This window comes from Pipistrellus hanaki, assembly GCF_964339955.1.
Source record: "Pipistrellus hanaki genome assembly, chromosome: 3".
NCBI classification, from domain to species: Eukaryota; Metazoa; Chordata; class Mammalia; order Chiroptera; family Vespertilionidae; genus Pipistrellus; species Pipistrellus hanaki.
The window spans coordinates 102,681,030-102,704,960 of record NC_140505.1 but is presented as its reverse complement, the minus strand read 5'-3'; the positions used below and the strand labels follow the sequence as shown (position 1 = coordinate 102,704,960).

The window sequence follows — 23,931 nt, the reverse complement described above, 5'->3', positions numbered from 1 at the left end:
GAGAAAACGCACTTCTGGCAACTGAGTGTGCTAAAGGGAAATGCATCGGGGCCCTTTCAGTGCTGGCTGACCAGGCGGCCAGATGTTTGTCTGAGAAGCTGGGCCTTTCCGCTAACGCTGCAGAGGCCGCTGCTCCCAAGGCCTCAGCCAGCAGGCAGAGGTGGAGCCCTGGGTCTCGCAGTGCAGGTGTGCTCCTGTGCCGATGCCAAGCAAAGCCTTCTGGGAGCGTGGCTCCACCATCCCAGGGAGCCCGCGCTGGGAGGGCGTTCCGAGGACACCCCTCCTCGCTGCTCTTTGAAATACGCAGTGCCCCCCGGACACTGGAGATGCAGCCGTGAGCTAAGCTAGGTCCCCAGCTTCCTGGAGCTTATATTCTAGTGGGAGAGACGGGCAATGAACAACAGGCTACATAATCTGATACCATGCCGTGCAGCATACATGGTGTCTGAGTCAACGTGGACTGCTATAACAAAAATGCATGGACCAAGTGGCTAGTAAATAACAAACATGTATTTCTCCCAGTTCTGGAGATAGGCAGTTCAAGATGCAGGTTCTTTTCCCGGGGAGGGCCTGCTTCCTGACTCATAGACAGCTGTCATCTTGCTGGGCCTCCCATGGCAGCGGGGCCAAGGGGTCTCCCTGAGGTCTCTTATTATAAGGGCACTCAATACTAGCCACGAGCGTTCCACCTTCCTGACCAGACACCTTTCAAAAGGCCACCTCCTAATACCACTGCATTTCGGGGCTAGGATTCCAACATCGGACTTTGGGGGTGACACAAACACTCAGTTTATAGCAGGTGGTAACTGCCCTTAGATGCAGGCTCCATGGCCTGACACCAGGGCTAGATATGTGGCTCCCAGTGGATGGTTAAGTTTTACTCAACAAATGCCCTTGTCTTTCTCTTGCCAATCTCTTAAAATTTCTCTGTGTCCTGACTTCTTCCTACTGGCCATACAGATAAGTGACAGGGTCTTCTTTCCTTCCCCCCTAATGGCAGCCTCTCTGCTCACCAAAGAGGGCCTCTACCTCAGCCAGACCCAGTTCCATCCACACCCAGCCTTACCTCCCCACCCCATCTCTCTGCTCGCTCTCCCTTCTTCCCCCTGATGGCTTCTTGGTCTTGGAAGCTTGATTATAGTCAACCTTCTCAGAGCCCTTCTCAGACAATGGTGCACCCATCTCTACGCCAGGCAGCCTCTGGCACTCCTGGCCTGCCTTCTCTGTAGTACGCATTTTTCACACAGAAGCCTATCTGTCCAAGGAGGTTATAACCTTCCTCACAATCAGGCCACAGGTGCAGCGTGTGTTATGGGATGGACATGAAGTTAGAATCAAAGCAGCTGCCTTCAGAAATTTTGCCAGTTATTAGCCTCATGACCTTACAGAAGTCACTTAACTCCTCTGCACAATTTCTTCACCTACGGAACTGGAGATAAAGCTTCCCTGCCTCCTTCCAAGCAATGGTGATGACAGGGCTGATGTGTAGCACCCACCCTCTGCTTGTAAAAATATTGAAATACTTCCATATCAGTTGATAAATATCCAGTTCCCTATTAGTAAAGGGACAGACCAGTATCCTTCATCACCATCTCTGAAATCTCCACAATCCAGCAACTAAGTGGTGATGCCTGGCAGTCAAGACTCCTGACCCTACAATGCACTTGTCCATTACATCTGATCAGTAACTACTGCCATTTAGATTGATAAATATTTGAAGGTCACATCTGATTGCAAGGGTCTCCATTCACTCACTTCAGACTTATGTTCCAGGCATTTTGCTATGTGCTAATAATACAGAAGAATGAAGCTTCCAAAGAACCCAGCCCAGTAAGAGAGATAGACATGTAAATAAATGGAATATTACCTATTATTATGTAACGAACCTCTTCAACATTTAGTGGCTTTAAATGACACTAGGGTTCCTCAATAAAAATTAAATAGATTTATAATGTGATCCAGCAATTTCACTTCTGGGTATAAAGAATTGAAAGCTGGAACTCAACTGATATTTACACACCCATGTTCATAACAGCAGTATTCACAGTAACCAAAAGATAGAAACAACACAAATGTTCAACAGATAAATAAAATGTGATCTGTTGGTACAATGGAATATTAGTCAGCCTTAAAAAGGAAGGAAATTCTGCCCTAGCTGGTTTGGCTCAGTGGATACAGCATTGATCTGTGGACTGAAACGTCCGGAGTTCGATTCTGGTCAAGGGGGGCGTGCAGGAGGCAGCCAATCAATGGTTCTCTCTCATCATTGATGGATGTATCTCTCTCCTTCTCCATTAAAATTAAGAAATGGCTTTGCTGCTGCTTCCCAAATGATAAGATGCAATCTAACATACACCTAACTCTCACCCCAATTAAATTTATTAAAGGGCTCTGGGCTACTAACCTCAAAATGCATGTAACAGGCTCACTATATAAAAAGATATGCATGCATTTCAGCAATCAAGCACCTTGTAGATGATGTCCAGATGGGGTGCTTCTGCAGCAAACCAAGGCCACCAGCATGCATGGAACACCACCATATGCAATGCAGTCCGAGGCACATTGTGGTCGTGCGGTTCTGATTATACCAATGGCAGAGATGAATGTGAGCTAAAATACCTGGCCGGGAATCGAACCATGACATTTTGGTTCAAAGGTCAATGCTCAGCCACTGAGTCACACTGTCCAGTCCACAGTTTTGTTTTTTTCTTATAATCACATTGTGAAATAGAGAAGTCACTGAATCAAATAAGGTTCTGATATTTCTCAGTTAATGATTGCTGACTGAATATTGAACTTTCTGTTCCAATACACCTTTCATTAGATTTAAAATTTCTTAAAACTAAAACTAATATAGAAATGCAGTACTGGTTTTAAAAAATGAAAACAATAATAAAAGCTAGGGAGGAAAAATCCACTCCAGATCGCTTTTAGCCTTCCAATTTCTTATTATTAAGAAAAATTGTTTTAAGATGGCTCTAATGATTTCACACTTTTGCCATTCCCACTTACTTCTGTGGGACCAAATATTTGGAATCATTCTGTGATTAAAATCTAGACAGAAGCAGCAAATATCATTCTCACAAAGATCACCATAAGAAGGATCCAAAAATAAAGCAAATAAGGCTGAAGTTCCTGTCCTAACTCAGGCATTGTTAACTGAATGGCTATTTTAAAAATGTGGTGCCCTGGCCCCTGTGACTCAGTGGTTGAGCATGGTCCAGTGCACTGAGAGGTCTCCCATTCCACTTGTGCCCAAGTTGCAGGCTCAGTCCCCAGGAGGGGCATGGAGGAGGCAGCCAACCAATGTTTCTCTCTCGAGCTCTCCCTTCATCTCTCTCTGAAATTAATAAAAGCATTTTATTTAGTTGTTGTAATCAAAGAAAAATTCATGTGCTAGTCTACATAATTCCTAGTTATATTGGATCCTACATTTAAGTAAATGTAGTATTGCCTTGGCCTAATGATACCTCTTATTAAATTCATTTTGAAAAACTTAAAATCTTGACTTTCAAATATTATTTATTCCTATGCAAATATTAACACCTGCATAGGTGCTGAGGAGTCACTAAGCTCTGATGGAGTCTTGGTTTCTATCCTCAAGCAACTCGACATATAAGGGGCAAGGGCACAGTACTAGATAGTGTGACATAAGGTTACAAGCAAGTGCTACAGGAACAAAAGCAAAGAGAAATTGCACCAAGTGTTTGTGAAAGGAGCAGAGAGCAGCCCTGTCCCCACTCCAGTGTCCACAGCTTCCAGTCCCTGCAGCCTGATTGCTAAGGCTTTTTGGATCACATAAAAGCAGGGGAACGTGGCCAGGTAAGGATTTAAAGATGATTTAAAATGAAACCAAAAGTCCTCCCACTTACATAAAACCAGAGTCCGGGAAAGTCGCCTATAGAAGCAGCACCCTGCTAGGAGAAGGCTTTGGTGGCGGCCAGCACCCTGTTATGTCACGTCATCCACCCACTGCCCTGTGAGGAGGTGTGATCGAGAGTCCTAACCCAACAAAGTTCAGAAAGGTCTCCGGAACTGTCACACAGCTGTCCAAGATGGAAGAGGGACTTGAATCCAACTCTCACCTCCTCCAAAGTCTGTGCTTTATCTCAAAGAATGTGCAAAAGCAGCCTCCAAAAGATGACTGCCAAGTCCCCACCAAGGCAACTGCCCAGGGAATCCTGTTGAACTCCACGCTGATGGAGCACTGAGTTGCTGTTTTTTGTGTGGAAGTGGAATGTATGAACTGTGCTACAGTTCCCTGACTTTATGTACAGCTGGAGTGAAGTAGACTTTATGTACAGCTGGAGTACAGCAGGCACATCAGAGGAAACAAGGAAAACCATCAGAGCCACTTGAGTCAAAAGGCAGGGTCTCATCCTGACTTCCAAAGTCCCAGGCTTCCCCCCAGCAGCAGTTGCTACCAGTTTCCAACTTTTTGAAAAAAAAATGTTTGTGCCGAAACCGGTTTGGCTCAGTGGTAGAGCATCGGTCTGCGGACTGAAAGGTCCCAGGTTTGATTCCATTCAGGGGCTTGTACATTGATTGTGGGCACATCCCCAGTAGGGGATGTGCAAGAGGCAGCTGGTCGATGTTTCTCTCTCATTGACATTTCTAGCTCTCTAGCTCTCTCCCTTCCTCTCTGTAAAAAAAAAAAAAAAAATCAGTAAAATATATATATATATATTTTTAAATGTTTGTTTCTGGCCAGTGTGTCTCAGTGGTAGAGCATTGGCCTGCAAGCCAAAGAGCCAAGGGTTCAATTCCCAGGCAAGGGCATGTACCTGGATTATAGGTTCAGTCCCAGGCCCTGGCAACCAATCCCTGTGTGTGTCTCTCTCTCATGTCGATGTCTCTTCTCCCCTCCCCTCCACTCTCTCTAAAAATCAATGGAAAAAATATCCTCGGGTGAGGATTAAAATCAACAAAATGTTTGGCATTCCCAAAATCAGCCTCATTGTGTCTCCCAGGGGAATCCTTTAGCAGGCACCCCCTCTGTGAACATGTCAAGACCGTTTCAAAATTCTAGATTCTAATATACCCACACACTCTTCCCCTGTTCCTTTGGGCCTGGGGTGGGGGGTAACTGTTACAGGCAGTTACTATATCTGTGTTGCCTCAGTGTGTCCTTTTGCTGTTTCAGTTCCCTAACACCTTTTTAAACAATTCCTTATACAAACTCTCTCTGCTAGAATTAATTGGTGTCCCTGCCAGGTGGCTCAACTGGTTGGAGCATTGTCAATGACAATGCCATATCTACTGAGGCAAATGCACATATACCCTAGGACATAGCCGGTCACTCCTGGAAGTCCACCCAAGAGAACTGAGTGTTCATGTTCACCAAACACGTGTTTAAAATGGTCCTAGCAGCCCCACACCAAACTGGAAATAACCCAAATGTCCATCAACGGGAGAGTGGATAAATAGTTATGATACATTCATGTGATGGAATACTACACAGCAATTAAAAGCAACAAACTCCTGCTTCATTTAACATTAGTTGTCACATTGAATGAAAGAAGCCAGACAAAAAAGAGTACACTAGTATACTGTGTGATTCCATTGATATGAAATTCAAAACCAGGCAAAGCTGGTCTATGATGACAGAGATCAGAAGAGCACTTATCTTTGAAGAAAGCTATCACAGGATCATTTCTTTCTCTTCACCTGGGTCATAGTGTATCTAGCTGTTCATTTAAGATTTGTGTGCTTTACTTTAGGTTGGTTACAAGTCAATAGAAAATTAAAATAAAGTAACTCAGTCTGTGTTCCTTGCTGGACTCCAGTTGGTTCAGTGAAGTGCCAAGCGGCAGACTAGGAAGGCTCGGTAGAAATACCAAACCTAGTAGGGATACAGGGAGGAGGGACATCCTGTGATTTTACAAAGCAATGGTACCAAAACAAGACAGGCTACTTAGGGCATTCCAAAGAGTGGTATTGATTCAAGGGTCAGAGAAGGCCAGTTCTGCTCATGTCTCTTAAGCAAATCTAACACATAAAAAATTCAGGCCAACTCAGGAAAAACTGGTAAGTTATTGAAATAAAAATAAGAAAACTCTCCAAAGCTAGTTCTGCTATAAAGAGCATTATATGTTTGACATATTTTGTCAATATAAATTATGCGTTTCTCTATATTGGGCAGGTTAAAAATATCTGAAAAAAAAAAGTTATGAGTGTCTTATAAAACCCCATTGGATGCCATTAGTACTGTGCTATGCATATCCTTTGACCCCACACCAACCCTTTTGACAGAGAACACACTGAAGTCTGAGACATGAAAGCACAGTGAAGGCCACACCCTAAGTGGGAGAAATGGGCTCTAAACTGAGTCCATCCAATGTCAGAGGAAGTCCTATAGAGACAATTACAAGGAAAGCGGAGCACCGCAAACAAACTCTGATTTTTAAAAATCAGTGAAGAATTGAGAGCAGAGTCTTGGATGAGAAAGCCTCATGTAATAAGTTTTTTTCCATTTCAATTTTTCCTGTGATCGTTCTGCACACATATGTATGTATCCACATGTGTGGTAACTTTATATACTTGTTGCAGATGGTATTCAGTCTTCCACAGCTGTTATGTCTCCCTAGTAAATCCTGCCTGGGTAACCCGTGATTTTTCTAAGTAAAAAGACCTACACTTCAAGATGGTTGAAATGAAGATACATGTTTTATGTTTAAAATCAATCTTAAGGCTGCCATCATAAACTTTTTACCCTTTTTATTGTCTCTCATTTAAAAGTTGTTTTAGAAGCATTAATTTTAAATTTCTTGTTCTTGATTTGAGTCAAGATCCTTCAATTTTGAGTATGTTGAAGGCATTCTGAAAACTTAAGTGTGAAGACCAAAATGACCCTTTCAGCCAACTCTCTCTATAAAGCTTTGTATTTGATCTCAAAGCGCTTCTGTCAGGGTGCAATGGGGTTATAATTAATATTCAAAAATACCTAACAGGAGTAACTGTCCCAGGTTTTACTTTTCCATTTGTCACTGATAAATCAGTCTATCTAGAAGAAAAGCTAGTGTAAATCAATAACATACTAACTAGTGTATTGCTGCTATAATTTGGGGGAAAGAAGGGGGAATTAATAATTTCTCACTTTTGTCATCTTTTATTTACTCAATCCCTTAAAGGCACTTGGATCATAATTCATGCTTTACAATTTAAAAAATTTAGAAGTCAAAGAAATTTTCTGTAAGTGTTTTTGGAATGAACGGGCTGAATGAAAATGGCTGATTTCTGGCTCTTAAAACAAGAAAGAGAGAGACACTGCAGGATGGAAATGTCCTTGAGACTATCATGTAGGCCAGGAGAAGAAAAGGAGGATTAATGTTGAGTGATGAGGAATGGCGTTCTCATTTATATGCATGATTTATTCCTCCTTGTAACATTTAGGCTGCTCCTTGGAAAAATGAATAGGGCTCTGGAAGTGGGTCACAAAGGGTGAGCCTTCCCCAGTGGCCAGATCCAGACCCACTTCTGGGCTCCCAGGACTCCCTGGGCTTTTAAAGCCACTCTGTGTTGAGCTTCCTCCACTCAAGATTACACAGCTTCCTCAGACACTTTGATTTTTCTCCTGCTCAAGAGGCAAAGGAAATAAGCAAACTTGGGGAAGTAATCACATTTTTTTGAAGTCCTAGAAAGTTCACTTAGCCATTAGTGCTGCTACATATTTACCTAGCAGGAACTTATCAAGTCCAGTCTGGCCCACAGGTGCCTGAGCTGCTGGCATTCCATCCTAATGACTGGCAGGGTCAGTCTGCCCACTCCAGACGCTGACCAGCTCCTCATGCACATCTTGTGGGTGCAGGTGTGCATGGACAGGGTAGTAAATACGCATTACACATTTTAATTTCACACTCTGACTGACTGAAGGGAGATCAGGCTATGTTAATGAGACGCCTCCATCCTAAAGTCCATGAAAAAAAAAAAACAGCTTATTTTCCTTTTAAGCATTTAGGAAGCTTAAGCAACTAGAAACAAGTGTGTTCATTAACTTAAACCACTTTAATAAACAATGGAGGATGGTGTATGGGAGGGAGACGGAAACTATAAGCAAAAGACAACGTGAATTTGCAGAAAACAGAGACAAAGTCTCCAAGAGAAAAGGGACTAAATGTGAGTTCTATTACTAAGTAGGGGCCAAATTGAGAATAGGACGAATTAATCCAGACTTTTTCAGATCCCAGCTTTTAGCACCATTTAAACTCTTCCATATCTGGTCCATTTGTGAACAGCTGCCCTGTCCTTACCAATTTCGTTCAAACCTTCCTGGTTTCCCCAGGAAATGCTTCTGAAGGAAGCTTACTTGAATCCTAATTGGCAACAAAACAATGAGGAAATATTAATCATCGAATTCGTGAAAAAATATTGTGCAATTTTTTTAAATTAGCTCAAGGTAAATTTAATAAATGTAATATGTTATTCATCAAGCAACTAGGTAAGTGGAAGATGAGTTTTGCAAAGCAAATATGCTAAACTCAAATGCATGTTCCTAATGGTCTTCTCATCACTTTGGGTGTTGATGTTATTACTAAATTTTAGCTTTTCTGGCTGCAGCAGGAATTACAGGAGTTGCGTGTTTCCAGGCTCTTAAATGAACATGAAGTGCTGGTTCATTTCTTCTTCCTCAAAATCAAAACATTTATCTCTTCTACACACAGCAATATAGAATTCCCCTAAAATCATCATGAACCAATGAGAAAGGTTTAGATACAGAGAAAACGTTGCAGAAAAAACTATTTTCCCAACTGTAGTTGCTCCTCTTTTGTCCCCCAAGTCTTTAAAATATTTGTACTGAATGTAAATTAGACCTTATAGATTCTGATTTCTTGACAATAAGGAAGGTAGATTAAAGGTATTTGAAATTGTTTACTTTGACAGCTAAATTACTCCAATTTTTACTAAAATTGAAAAGGTCTGAGTGTGCATCCAATGATGTTACATTAGGTACTAGTGGCACGGTACACAAAATTCATGCATGGGGAGTAGGGGAGTTCTCTCAGCCCAGCCTGCACCCTCTCCAATTGGGGACTCCTTGGGGGACGTCCCTATATGTGGACTGTTAGCCAGCCATATGCACTATGCTGCCAAACAGGTCATTAAAAAATTGAACCGCTTTCTTGCACCTTACACCAAACAGCTGTTGCCCTTAAAACCCCTCCTCAACCCCCACTTTAGGTTCTGCCTTCGCAGTTCACCCAGATTAGGTTCTGATCGGTCAATTTCTATACCAATCAGCATCTCTGAGCCTATCTCCAGGCCTGATCAGAGAGGTGGGGTTGATAAGCAGCCCTGAGGAGGCCCAGAAAGAAAGAGGTGTGACTGCTGACTCGGAGAGAGAGAACCAAGGGTTGATCCACAGCTGCCACTGAGGCTATGGATCAGACCCTGTTTCTCTACTTAGACCTGATCTCTCAGGGCCTGATCCACAGCCCCCTCAGCAGTCAGTGCTGGGTCGTCACAACAACGCAGCACTGACTGCAGGACTGACTTCCAGTCAGTCGAGCCTTTGGTCATTACCAACCCTGGGTTTTTATATATTATGATAGTATTTTGGAAAGTAGAACCAAGTGAAAAACTCATGTCATTTATTAAAGTGTGTTTTTGCTTTTATTGTGTTATTACCACATAGAAAAGGAAAAGTTGGACAGTCTTATATAAGAGAAGCAAACACTCTTACATAAGCATCCTCAACCCTGTATTTTAAAATAGGCTGAGGGATGCTTGCACTGGGGAAGGATGGACTAGACCAGGGATTAGTGAACTATGGCTGAATAACAAATCAGGCCTACTGCCTGCTTTTTAGAGCCCTGGAGTTTAGAATGATTTTTACATTTTGAAATGGAAAAAAAAATAGAAATAGAATACTTTGTGATGTGAAAATGTTATAGAATTCAAATTTTAGTCCAGCAATAAGGTTTTATTGAACCCCAGCCATGTTTATTGGATTATGGCTGTTTTTGTGCTGCAAAGGCTGAACTTTGTAGTTGCACGAGATTATATAACCTGCAAATCTTAAAATATTTACTCTCTGGCTCTTTACTGAAAAAAGTTTGCCAATCCCTAAGCTGATGATCTCTAATGTCCCTTTTACCTCCAATCTTCTAGGAATTTTACTTCCTTATGTAGTCAGAATCCACCATCAAAGACAAGATAATTTTATATGATCTCAAAAGAACTATCTCGGCCAAAACCGGTTTGGCTCAGTGGATGGGGCATCGGCCTGCGGATTGAAAGGTCCCGGTTCGATTCCGGTCAAGGGCATGTACTTGGTTGCGGGCACATCCCCAGTAGGGAGTGTGCAAGAGGTAGCTGATTGATGATTCTCTCTCATCGATGTTTCTGAGTCTCTATCCCACGCTCTTCCTCTCTATAAAAAATCAATAATATATATATATATATATATATATATATATATATATATATATATATTTTTTTTTTTTTTTTTTTTTTTTTTTTAAAGAACTATCTCTTTTGTGTTGTCAACATTTGCCATAGAATATGTAAAATAATGTCACTGGCTCATAGAATTTACATATAAACTTCTCAGATATTGATTACTTTTAAAGTAATCTCTTGGTTCTAGAAAGCAATACTTATAATTTTGAGCAATTTTATTAAATTAGCAAGTAGAATGAAAATGGAAAAAAAAAAAACTCCCCTAGGAATTCATACCATAAAATATTTATTAATAAGTAAAATTATTTTCCCCTGCCTTTGGTTATTAAAAATGTTTGATTGAGTATCTTTGCAGATACCAATTGCCAACAGTGGTTTTACATTATTCAGACATGAGATAGATGTTAGATTGTTAGATAGAAAGATAGGTAGATAGGTAGGTAGGTAGATAGATAGATGATAGGTAGGGTAGATGAAAGGTAACAGACATTGGCATAAATGTGTCAAAGACCAACCTTATGCATTTGTTTAATTACAAATCTTGTTTTTGTTAGCAGTTGGAAATTTACCTGCACATACTTAAACTTATTTCTTATAAGTAAACAATACATAAACTCACTTGAATCTCATAATTCTGAACACTGGTAATGAATATAGTGCTTGCTGAGGAGTAGGAGAGAAAAACAAGAACTTTGTGGGGAAAGAAAGGCAATATCTCTTTGAAAAGCTTTTCTCCTGATTTAATAGTCCCTATTGCCTGAAAAATAAGCCATTTTGACAACAAGAGTATAAAAAGCCTTAAGATTTGCAAAGTAAATTATATTTGTGACTTAAATTTCATCCAAAACCTTGGATTATGGCTGAGAAGCTATACTCAACCTTTATAAAGCATTTCTTTGATATTTATAGGGGAAACAAGAAGTATTTTATCAGTTCTAAGCAGAAATGCTGATCTTAATTTATAAGACAGTAATTACCTGCACTGAGTCCTATATAGACATGGGGATCTAAAAACCAAATAGAAAGAAATGCCAAGCCATACGTAATTTGTAGAAGTAGCAGGTGATAGATTATAATTTCAACATAAAAAAATCTAGTTACTTCTCAGATGTCACTGTAAAGTTGGAAAATTAGAAGATATAATCAAGAAGGGAATGAATGGCTTTATTACTACACCACCCACCACTTCAAGATTAAAACCCTAGAGTTCTGAAACGTCATTAGTTAAGTAACTAAACAATTTCTTTCAGTCACTTTTTAATGTAGAAAATCACTTTGTAATAAGATCTCTACACAAGGTAAAAAAGCACAAAATAGACCCAAAAAAAAGCACAAAAATAGACGATTTATATGTCTTTTTACAATGAAAGAAAGAATACCTATGAAATACTGAGACCAATGACTAATCTCATGGAGCTCAAATTGGATTTCCTTGTATAATAATTGTGTTCTTAATATCTTTCCCTAAACCTTGGATGCTTATAAAAGACTTACCCAGGTAAGAGGCAAGGAATAGGTATTTTGACTGGGTACAGTAAAAAACAAAAACAAAAGAAACAATGATAATAATAACAATATAATAAACACCCTTAATCATCTGTTTACAAAAATCTTTTGACAGCCATACCTCAAGGGCACTTAAGGGCTCAAGATTTGTCATTCAACCATCAGTAACAACACAGGCATCTCCAGGTGATGTCCTTTTCCGTCATAAATCAATCATGCACTGGGATAAAACATCCACAAAAGCTAATTCAGAGAGAGATGTTTTCACACAGTTTGGGGGCAAATGGAACTATCCAAATGAACTGTGCCATGAACATCCCCAGCATGCATGGACTGCTGCTTTGAGAATCCTTGCCAACTCCACAGCTTCCGCTTTCCTCGGTCTCGTAATGGATCCCAGCCGGCACCTGGAGTCACACGGTCACGGCTGGGTACATCTTCTGTTCACTGTTAGTGTGAGGGAAGGGGGCCTGGATCTGCCTGTAGCCCGTCTGTAGGCCGTCCATGAAAGGCGGCACAGGAGTCATGGGCACCGAGTCATGCTGCACCGTGTATCCCACATACGGGGGATGCAGATACTGCCCTTGATGGGGCACAATCTGGGTGGCCTGCTGACAGTTCAGCACAGAGAAGTTCGTGGGCATGTTGACATAGACGTTGTTCATGGTCCCCTCGGGCAAGCAGCAGTTGGTCTGTGACCTCGTTGGGGGCGCCCGGGCTCCGGAGTTGGCACTGGAGCTGGAGCTGGCAGCTGTGCTGGACTGGCGGGAGGACGAGCCCCGGGAAGTGCTGGCACTGGGGATCATGGGGATGGTCTCCATCAAGCGGCTCCCCCCAGGGGCCCGGCTCTGCTGGGGCTCCTGCTTAGGACGGAGACATCTGCAGCAACAGGCGGCCACGATTGACCCCAAGATGATGAAGGCGACAAACACGGACCCAACGATGAGGAATGGCACGTAGATGGGGACTGGAGGGCAAAAACATAACATTATGAGTCACTATAAATATGCAGTAAAAATCAGTGTCCTTGGTAGCGGAGATCGGAAAGGAACGGCAGTGACACTGAACTGAAGGACCCGGGGTGGGCTGGTTTGTGTGCCCATCATATGCACTGTCCTCTATTCCGTCTCAGGAAAGGTGGGAAGATTGAACAGGCATGGCAGGTCAGTCCCTCTAAAGCAAAATGTTTAATATTTACAGCTAGATTCACCAACTGCACTGGCTGAGGCAAACTGATGTACTGAAAACATGTGTTTCATGTTATGAGACTGTTCTAATATCCCTACAATAACTGAGCCATCCATACTTGTCCGATAGTTGTAAGATCTGTACAGAAATGAGTTGAAATTATCTAAAAAGCTTTCTTCCCCCAGCAAGTTATTTGTATTCCTTGCAAAATCCATTTACCATATTTTATTTAGCAAGTTTTATTTCCAGAGGCAAATAAAGAAAAAATTTAGATCAGACTCTAGACATGACCATTTCCAAAAGGAGCCTGTGAAGCACAGAAGTCAAAAAACGGTAAGAAGCCGAAACCGGTTTGGCTCAGTGGATAGAGTGTCAGCCTGCGGACTGAAAGGTCCCAGGTTCGATTCCAGTCAAGGGCATGTACCTTGGCTGTGGGCACATCCCCAGGAGGAGGTGTGCAAGAGGCAGCTGATCAATGTTTCTCTCTAGCTCTCTATCCCTCTCTCTTCCTCTCTGTAAAAATTCAATGAAATATATTTAAAAGAAAAAAATGGTAAGAAAAACTCCCCATGTTTATCTAGCTGAGACTGGCGCAGGTTAGAGGGGCCTCGCATGGGTCACTGGGTGGTGGAAAGGGACGTTATTTCAGGCCGCATGGAACAAGGTACAGAGGAGAACAAATGTTGGGGGCGACAAGGTATTTGTTCCAGGAAGGAGAGTGGCCACAGTGAACGAGGCAGCGCCGAGGCAGGCCCAGCAGGCTGGGGTGGAACGGTCACCCTGGAATTCCCACACTGCATTCTGTGTGAGGAGCCACAGGGAACGCCTGCAGAGCATAAAGCAATGGGCACCATATTTAGCAGGTGAGGTTTATTCTGAAAAATAAAACCATAAAAGATTGAAAAAAAATAGTAACTTTAGTGAAATTGGTAGCAAGCTGTATTTTTCTATTATTTTTCTCTAAAAACTCTTGTGAGCCACGGGGATAGCAGCATGGGGCTTCCAGAAGCTGGATAAGAGACACCCAGTGACGGGGGAGGAGGGGTATCAGAAGGGAGGAGCCGCCAGAATGCCAGGAGCCACTTTGGTAGAATTCCACCTGAGGTAACTGAGAAGCTACTTCTTTGTGTGTTCCTGCCCATGTCCTTAACTATTTGCTTGGAAAACACAGGGGGACAGAGACTAGGTCTTGCTGGTCTTGGCAAAGCAGTGCCAGCTCAGTGGCACAGGCAGAACCTCAGGAGGGAGCCCAGTTCCCCCACACCTCTGAGGTACCCTTTGTCCCCTGGAGTCAGTGTTTTTAGAATACAGTAGCACATGAAGTCATGGAGAAACAATGCCTTACAAGCAACACATACTTTATAAGTATTTAACCAAAGCTGACATTTGATTTCCTTAATCATCCATTCTGAACAGAATAAATACTGTATTTATATATAGTGTTCCTTTAGCAGGTAGAAATATTTGCTACAGTTTACAGCACAGCTGGCTTTCTGACTGTTCTAATCATAGTCACTTCAAGCACACTAGAGCAGGGGATGGGGGCGTCTCCATCCGCATGCTATAAATAGTTCATTCTCTAAACTAAGATACTAGTCCTAAAGGTGTCAAGAAGTAAAGAAATAATAAAAAGAGCCCTTGCTGGTTTGGCTCAATGGATAGCGTGTCAACCTGCAGTCCGAAGGGTTCCAGGTTTGATTCCAATCAAGGGCATGTATCTCAGTTGCAGGTTCCTCCCCAGCCCGGGTCCTGGTCAGGGTACAGGCAAGAGGCAACCAATCAATGTATTTCTCTCACATCAATGTTTCTGTCTTTCCCTCTCCCTTCCACTCCCCCAAAAATCCATGGAAAATATCCTTGGGTGAGGATTTTTTTTTTTTAAGAAAGAAAGAATAGTAAGAAAAACCCCAAACATTAGAGCAAAAACTAGCTGAAAGCAACCTAGGTCCACATAATGAATTTGGGGGAGAAATAACTGTTCTCTTTCCGGAATTTTTAATGGGAAGTGTAAATAACTACGCAGGGATGCAGGACGCTGCGCCCCTCCAATCCCTCAGCACTGCTTACTTAGGCCTGTTGTCCTTCTCCACTGCGGAAGAGAATCAAGAGGAGCAGAATTTTCAGGAAAAAGAGACTTAAAAGTGGGGTGGGTGAAGAAGGCACCCAGGCACAGCACAGGGTGTCATGAGAAGTCTGCTGCCTGCTGATGTGTCCGAAGCTAGCCTAACTTTTTAGAGACCATTACTAAGCCCAACCCAGCTGACACACGGAAGTAGCAGTTCCGTCTTTGGCTCATTTCTCAAGGCTTCCTTCCAGGGCCACACACCCGGCAAGGCTGAGCTTGTGCTTTAAGATGCCACCTTTTCTGGAATTACCCTCAGTTCTCCTCTCTTCAGAGTCGGCGAAGCAGAAAAACAGGAGTGGCTTGCCAATAAAATGCTTGACTGCAAAGGGACCAGCACTGAAAAAGAGCTGCCTCTTAGCAGGGGAGACAGCTCTGTCCACGCAGTTGCCACAAGCACCAACTCAGGTAACTTAACGCCGGGCCCTTGTGCCTGTGAACAGTCCTGTCCAGCCGCAGAGAAGAGAGACACCGCCCTCTTGGTGACATGCTTGCCATCTGACCTCTACCCCTACACCAACCTAAATCCTCCCTCTCGAACACACACATTTGTTATGGACCCTGGAGGAAAGCCTTCTGGGAGGTTTGTGAAGAGGAAGTGGAACCTATCAAATTCTTACACGGACTTATTTTTCCAACTCTAGCTTTGGCAAATTGAAAAAATATATAATTTTTAAAAAATCAAAGTCACAAAGAGCAAGATTGGGTACGGCTCTAATGTCTCACCTCCCAAGTCCAACATGGTGACAACTGTCCAGAAACCAGGGGCCCGGCCTGACAGGGGAGAGATGCCGCAGCCTGCTGGAGAGGATTAGAGTCTCCAGGATCTGGTAAAGGGGTCACCCACGGGGAGCCGTGAGGAGCTGCCTTCCTCCTGAGGAGTCTTCACAGAAGTGCTCCGGCCAGCCCTCACGGCTTCCTCTGGGACAACCAAGATGCTAACCCTTCCTGGAAGTCAGACCTCTGGGGCAGGCGGCATGGGAGGGAGCGGCCCCGAGGCCCGCCCTTGGACTGGGGGATCACGGAGCTGTCTTTGGCCCACCCTGCCTTAGACGTGTGGTTCTCTTGGGAAAATCCAACCCAAACCTTTTTTAACAAATGGGGAAACTGAGTCTCCGGACAGTGAACTGGCGTCCCATTTCTCAGACAAGAACGGCTGGCCCGGGATGCTGGCACCCCCTCCTGGTCCAAGACCCTTTTCCGAAATCTCAGCGCTCCTAACCCCGTTCCCCTCTCCAGGTCCCAGGACTGTCCGGGCGAAGCCAACCTTCCTCCGGCTCACGCACCCCCCTCCCTACCTGCCGAGCCGTCTGAGCCGTCTTTGTCCGCGCGGCCCGGCTCGCCGGCGCCCTGCTGGCGGTCGTTGTCGCAGCCGCCCTGGTCCAGGCGCGCGTCGGCGCTGGAGCAGCAGTAGCGCAGCGCGCAGCCGCCGCAGCAGATGGTGGCGTCGCCGCCGTCGAAGCGCTCGGGGCACTGGAAGCCGACGTGCCAGGCGCCCTGCGCGTCCAGCCAGCCGTGGCAGTACTCGCCGCTGGCCCGCACGCCCGCCGCCAGCAGCGCGGCCAGCAGCAGCCGCAGGAGGGCGGCGGGCGGGCGGCGGCCGCCCCGCATGGCACCCGGGCGCCGGCCGCGCGTCTCCGGGGAGCGCGGCACGGTCTTCGGCAAGTCGCGGCCCCCGAGATCCAGTTCCGGGGTTGCTCGGGCCGGGGCCTCGTCCCTCTTAGGGAGCGCCCGCTGCCCTCTGCCGCGACGTCCCTGGAGCCAACGACGCCGGGCTGCTAGCCCTGGAGGCTCTACGCCATGCCCTCCTCCTGCCCGGGGCAGCCTGGAGAGGGGGTCTGCGCTGACGGGACGCTTCGGGCGCAGACTCAGAAGGCGCCCAGAGCTGTCCTTCCGCATCCCCCGGAGGCTCGGCCCGCGAGAGGACCCTCCCCGGGCATCCCCGAGGGGACGGCCCCTCAGTCCGGTGACCGCTGGGGGAGCCGCTGCGGACTCGGAGCCAGGACGCTGCCGCGGGGCTGGGATCGCGGGATACCGCTCAGGAGCCGGGAGCTTCTCCCTCCCCTCACTCCGCTCTTCCCTCACTCCGCTCTCGGGCGGCGGGAAGGGGCCGGGAAGGCGGGCGGTGCGCCCAGAACCGCGCTCAGCAAGTGCGCTGCCCGGCCGCGCTCGGGCTGCTCAGCTCCGACCTCGGTCCGCATGGCTCCGGCCGCGCAGCCCCGGCGGCCCTCGGGGTGCGCCACGGCCCCCGCCGCGGGACATGCGATCAATCTCTGCAGCTCACGCGGCGTCCGGGACGCGGGCGAAGGGCCGCAGTCCCGGGAGCCTGGCGGCGGCGGCGGCGGCGGCGCGGGGTCCCCAGCGGGCAGTTCCGCCGGCTCCCTCCTCGCCTCCGCAGCGGCGGCTCGCTTCACCGCGCTGGGCCGCTGCCTCTCCCCTCTCCCCGGCCGCCGCGCTCCCGGGAGGTGCGCGCCGGGGCGCCTCCCACAAAAGTTTCAGTCTCCGGGCTACAGAGAAGCGGGGCACGCCAGCCGCCCGCAAAGCCGCCGCGCCCGGCACCAAGCCCGCCCCGAACTCGCTCGCCGCGCGGCCGCGGGGCTGCGCTCTTAAGAGGGGCCGCGGCGGCTCGGCGCGCATGCGTGCTGCGCGCTCCCCTCCCCTGGGCTCCCGGGGCCGGAGCCCGGCGGGGCCGGAGCCCGGCGCGCCCGGACCCGGTGGGAGAGCGGCGGGCGGCCACGGGGGCTGCAGGGTGGAACAGGCGCGGGAGAACACGCAACTTATGCAACCTAAGCCTTGCTAACGAAACAGTGATATGTAAAGTGAACTAAACTTGCTTGTTGAAGATCTCTGCCATTCAAAATTCGGTTTGACTCTCAGAACTTCCCCAAGACGGATTATAATTACATTTTTCGGACAATGAAGTCGCTGCTCAGAGTCACTGTCTCTCTCAGCGTCCAGCAGCTGATGTCCTTCCTGGTCGTGGCTGGTCGCAGGCCCCGCGAGGAAGAACTTGGATGCTGGTGGTGGCAGAGTTCGCATGCCTAGGGCTTCGTCTGGTGGAATGTTGGAATGAAGAGAGTTCGAGAAAAACATCACAGATTGACCACTGTCTGCTTGATTTGTGACTCTTTATTTTTTTTTCTTTTTCTAAATTTGGGCGTGGCGATTTAATGCATTCAAGCAGAGAGGTGCCTGGCCTTACTGGTGTAGACAGCTGCAGTTAGAAGAAAACAAAGGTCAGACAGACCAGAAATGCGGCTTTGATGGAGGAGAAATTAATAGCTTCTCTCTTGCGGAAGCTGAAACAACAGGTGTTGATGCTATTAAAGCAGCAGTGATTATTTTTAAAGGAACTTAGTGACCCTTCCGATTGGGTCTGGAAATCAGATGACCTGAAATCTAGGCTCAGCCATACCAGTAAAGAATCATTGCATTTTGCTGTTCTCGGTTTCTACGTTTTTAAAGTGAAACATAGGATGTGATGACTACAATGGTCCCGTCCAAGTCTTTGAACACAAGGCAAATTTATTCACAGCAAAGACACTGATGTTCATTTCGACACTGAATATTCCTGGTAAATGCACAGACTCACACTTGGCTGACACCCTTCCACCACTCCAACCAAATCAAATCAAAAGGAAAAACTATCCTACACCAACCTCCCCCCACCCCCAAACACCTTATTCTTCTCACTAAATCTCTCTCCAAGCAGGTTTTTTAGTCGTTTTGGCTACATAAAATGATGTCTTTAAATGCATCAGCCACCAACTTGTCTTAATCTAATTAAAAATTTCTAAATAAAATTATTCATTCAACAAATACATGCTTACAATATACTCTGCTCTGTATTGGGTATTGGGGATTCATCTAGAAGTTAGACATCGTGGCTATTTCCTGCAAACAGACCTTAAAGTCTCTGAAGTAAGACAGATATCGAACAGAATAGCAAAGAATTGGATAAGTAAATATAATACAAAGATGAAAAAAGCTATGACAGGTGATATAAAGTGTCAATTTAAGCACATAATCTGGGGGTGGAGAGAGGAGGGGAGGCAGAAAAATTATCAGAGGAGTAGCTCTTTAAAATGGACCAGAAGAAGCTGAGGGAATACTCAGTTTTTCAGCTTGTCTTTTTCTTAGAAAATACTATCAGCCAGCTCGTGTTCATTGGGGGCTTACTCTGTGCCACTGGGGTGTCTTACATGCATAGTCTCCCTTAATCCTCATCACCCTATGAAGACAGAATTGCTATCTATCCTCAATAACTTGCCCAATTGATAAGATAGAAAGTGTCAGCATGCCTGGAGAGCACCCGAACTTAGAGGACTTTAAAGCCAGCCCAGCGTGCTTTACTGTCTCCATTATAGTAAGCCAAGGAGTAACTGGGAGCTCTATACCAATCACCAGACAGTTGGTATCATTATTTTCCTCTGGCACCATAAATGGATTTGAATGTTATTCAGGGGGTTAATACTTCACCCTTTTCTCTCTTGGAAAAAAAAAAAAAAAAAACTAATGCAAGAGAATTGTACATTTCTTCAGACAGTATCTATACCATACCTTCCACTATTCATTTATCATGTTCTCCAACTCGCCCACAATTAATGTTTATTTATGAAGAAAGAAATGTTGAACATTTTCACATTGGAATTGATTTAGTGACCTGGCAGTGCCACCATTTATACACAGAGTTCTTCTCAAAGAGTCTATGATTTAATCCACAACTGGTAAACTTGGAAATGTAAAGCTTTGAATAAATTCAGCCTCTTTTTAATTGCTTTGCTTCTTTATTCCTTGAAGGTTAAAGAGAGGCCTGTTCCTCTGTGCGGTGATGGATTGTGCTGCAGATCCCTTATATCGCTCTGTTCTTCCTTCTGACTGTTTTTATCTTTTCTTTGTTTATCTAGAATGTAGTATTGAAATTTTATAAAATAATTTATCAAATAATTATTGAGCTTCTCCATGGGGACATATTAAGATGGTCTTGTTCCTTCCTTAAGAAATAAAAACAGCCTGGGAGGTGTGACTCTGAGCATAGAGAAGGTTCCATTCCTGGTCAGTGTACACGCCCTAGTTGCAGGCTCCATCCCCCCCAGTAGGGGGTGTGCAAGAGGCTGCCAGTCAAAGATTCTCTCTCATCATTGATATTTTTATCTCTCCCTCCCTCTCCCTTTCTCTCTGAAATCAATAAAAATATAGTTATTTTTAAAAAGAAACTCCCTCACCGTCCTTAACAGAAACCTAAACTATTTTACTAGTCTCTTCTGGGAAACTGTAACTAATAGTCATAACATATAGGTAGTCGTAATAATTTATTATAATCAAAACTAAATGTCAAGCAGTCTGCCAAAATGTATTTAAACATATGTGAAAAAATCTACACAAAAAAAGCACTTAAAAAGTTGAATTCTAGAGACATTAAGTTCAGGAGTATATTTTCAGGTTATTTCGCTTTTCAATCTGTGACTATATATGAATAAAATACAATTGACTTAAAAACAAACTTCTAACATATCTTCAACAGTACAAGTAGAAAGTCATATAAGTAAAGAAATGATTATTATAACTTTGCAAACTGAAGTTGATGCAAATCATATGGAGTTTATCACATGTCTTTTGTCTGGCAGTTCTAAACACGGCAAGATGTACAATGCTGTTTCTGCAAGTTTTAGCAAAAGCAGAAGGTTCTTAGCATCTGTACACCCGTCAGCAGTCTGGTTAGGGAGAATGGCTTTCACTAATTCATTCAATTTTTTTCTCCCTCTCTTTTATAAATATAAATAGTTTTGAAAATTCACATTTGGTTTACCAGAGTTCTTTTAGAGGAAAGTATTTGTGTTAACAAATAAGACTTCAAGTCCAACAAATATGTTAATTTACATTTCTTTTGATTTTGTCTTGTAGTTACCTAACATCATCTGAAAATTAAAAAAAATTTATAAGATTTTGAAAAATTCTTTCTTGTTGCTTTTAAATTTTTCATCTTTTATCCACCTATTTTTTCTTTGTAATTAATATACTTACTTTCAGAAGAGTAATTTCCATACTTTAAATGCTTTCTTTCTCTTCTACCATTAACTTTAAACTCTAGGCAGACTTCACTCCCTCACCCATCTTCACTCCTAATCCCAAAGTTTACTGAACCATTTTTTATGTTGATGTTGATGTTTACTATTGTTATATTTTCTTTTTGGAGATATGGACTTCTTCCAGGACTACTTCCAATAATGCCAGAATATCCAAAAGACCAGCATAAACAAAACCAATATGGCATCAAAGAGCCTACAGCAAATACTTGCAAATCATGTTACTTGATAAGCCTAGTATCCAGAGTATGTATTCAATTTTACAACAAAAAGACAAAGCAACCCAATTAAAAACCAGGAAAAGGATGTGAATAGATTATTTACCCCCAAAAAATGCAACAACCAATAAGCACATGAAAAGATACTAAACATCATTAGTCATTAGGGAAATGCAAATCAAAATCACAATGAGATACACTTCACACCCACTAGAATGGAAATAAAAATAATAATCAGAAAAAAACACATGTTGGAGAGAGGTAGAGAAACCGGGAACCGTTCAGATTGCTAGTGGGACTATAAAATGATTCAAAGATTGTGCAAAACAATTTGACAGTTCCTTTAAAAATTAGACACAGAATTACTGTATGACCCTGCAATTCCACTCCTAAGTATATATGCCCAAAAGAGTTGAAAGTAGTATACAAATATTCATAGCAGCACTATTTATTTTTTAAATATATTTTATTGATGTTTTTACAGAGAGGAAAAGAGAGGGATAGAGAGTTAGAAACATCAATGAGAGAGAAACATTGATCAGCTGCCTCTTGCACACCCCCTACTGGGGATGTGCCTGCAACCAAGGTACATGCCCTTGACCGGAATCGAACTCGGGATCCTTCAGTCCACAGGCTGACGCTCTGTCCACTGAGTCAAACCGGTTTCAGCAAGCGGCACTATTTATAAAAACCAAAAAACATAGAAACAACTCAGTGTCTATCAACTGATGAACAGATAAACAAAATTTGGCCTATTCATACAATGGAATATTTTTGGCCATAAAAAGGAATAAAGTACTGATAATAAAGGCTATAACATGAATGTACCTTGAAAGCACCATGCTAAGTGAAAGAAGCTAGACACAACAGGAACATATTGTATGATTCCATTTATATGAACTAACCAGAATAGGCAAATCCATAGAGAAAGAAAGTAGATTAGTAAATTGCCTAGGACTGGGGGAGGAAAGAAGGGAAAGGGACTGTTTGATGGGTACGAGTTTTCTTGGGGGGGGGGGGTGTGAAAATGTTTTAGAACTAGAGAACATTGTGAATATAGTAAATCTCACATGGTAAATGTTTACATTATTTGAACCCTACCACAATAAAAAGGAATCTAGACCTAAAAAAACAAAAAGGCTGCAGCTGTGAAACTAGTTACCACTTTCAAGGCTCTATTCTCTAACTTATAAATGATATTGACAGATAATCAGCTAGTGAATGTAATTGTGCCACCCCAAATTCATAGGTTGAAGCCTTAATTCCCAATGTGACTATACTTGGGAGAAAATTAAGATTAAATGAAGTCACAGGGTGACTTCAATAGCACGAGGAAGGAAGAGCAGGGAGCGCAGGCTCAGAGAAGAGTCCATGTGAGGACACAATGAGAAGATGGCCCTCTGCAAGCACAGAGAGAGGCCTCAGGAGACATAAACCTGCTAGCTCCTCCGTGTAAACTTCCAGACTCCAGAACTGTGAAAAACCAACTCTGGCTTTTCGCCTCAGAGGCTGATACTTTGTTATGATCTGAGTTGAGTAACCTACCCTCCCTCTCTCTATTCCCTCTAATCCACCAACATCAGGAATAACGCTGGAGGACAACTGTAAGGTTTTCCTAAAATTTGAGGCAGGTTGGGTCATAATTCTACCTATGGACCATAAGGCTTGAAGTGACAGGAGCAGGTGCTAGAAACAGTTTGAGAAAACTGGATATCCATCTGCAATAAGATACAGTAAATGTGTGCTCATCCAAACTGGATGGAGAAGGGAGTGTAGCCAACTGGCTGCTAAGACCCGAGTATCACATATACCCAGGTTCAATTTCCCCCAGAACATTTTATTCATATCTCTATTGGTAAAACTGGGGTTACGATTCCTTTTGTCTTCCCATCTATAAGGTAACTCCTTGAAGGTGGAAACTTAATCTTGCTCATCTTAAAGTCCTCACTCAAAGTCTAAGTTGGAGTAGGCTCAATTTACTCTGTCAATGAACGTTTACTGGCCATGTACTATATGGCAGGCACAAAGACACTCAGTGTTAATGTGTTAATTTCAGTGAATTTGAAATCAATAAAACTTCACTAAATATTAAAGCTGTTCTAAGTGCAGCCGCTTGGATATAAAATATCTGGTAAAGACTAGGATGAAAAAAACCTGAGAAGAAATCCTTAGATAGTGGGATCAAAGGGAAGGGAAGTCCTAGTCAGAGCCTCCCATGGCCCCACCCCCATAGACTTCTATCTGAGGCTTGAGGTAAGAGAGGCTTGCAGTGAAAGATGATGCAAGAAAGAACACTGTGTCCTAGATGTTACCACGTGGAATTGAAGCGTAAGCTATCCACACACTTGGTGCCACCAGCTCTCATCAGTGGCAGGAGAAGCTCTTTGTGATGCCACTAGTAGTCTTGACTTTG

General features: G+C 43.9%; 1 protein-coding gene across 1 annotated transcript; it reads right to left on the bottom strand.

Annotated features, from left to right (window-relative positions):
• Window positions 1–10,663: 10,663 nt before the first annotated feature.
• Window positions 10,664–17,442, bottom strand: SHISA2 (shisa family member 2). Its single transcript, XM_084879967.1, has 2 exons — window positions 16,513–17,442; window positions 10,664–12,871 (listed from the first exon to the last, which is right to left on the bottom strand). Exons 1-2 carry the CDS (start codon window positions 17,111–17,113, stop codon window positions 12,318–12,320), a joined length of 1,155 nt encoding a protein of 384 aa, XP_084736093.1. The 5' UTR covers window positions 17,114–17,442; the 3' UTR covers window positions 10,664–12,317.
• Window positions 17,443–23,931: the final 6,489 nt, after the last annotated feature.

Excerpts from the sequence above, each read along its gene's own strand:
- SHISA2 (XM_084879967.1), bottom strand. The coding sequence starts at position 17,113 with ATGCGGAAGGACAGCTCTGGGCGCCTTCTGAGTCTGCGCCCGAAGCGT. Across the intron at positions 12,872-16,512 it reads CGGCTCAGACGGCTCGGCAG|TCCCCATCTACGTGCCATTC; the intron begins GTAGGGAGGGGG and ends TTTGCCCTCCAG.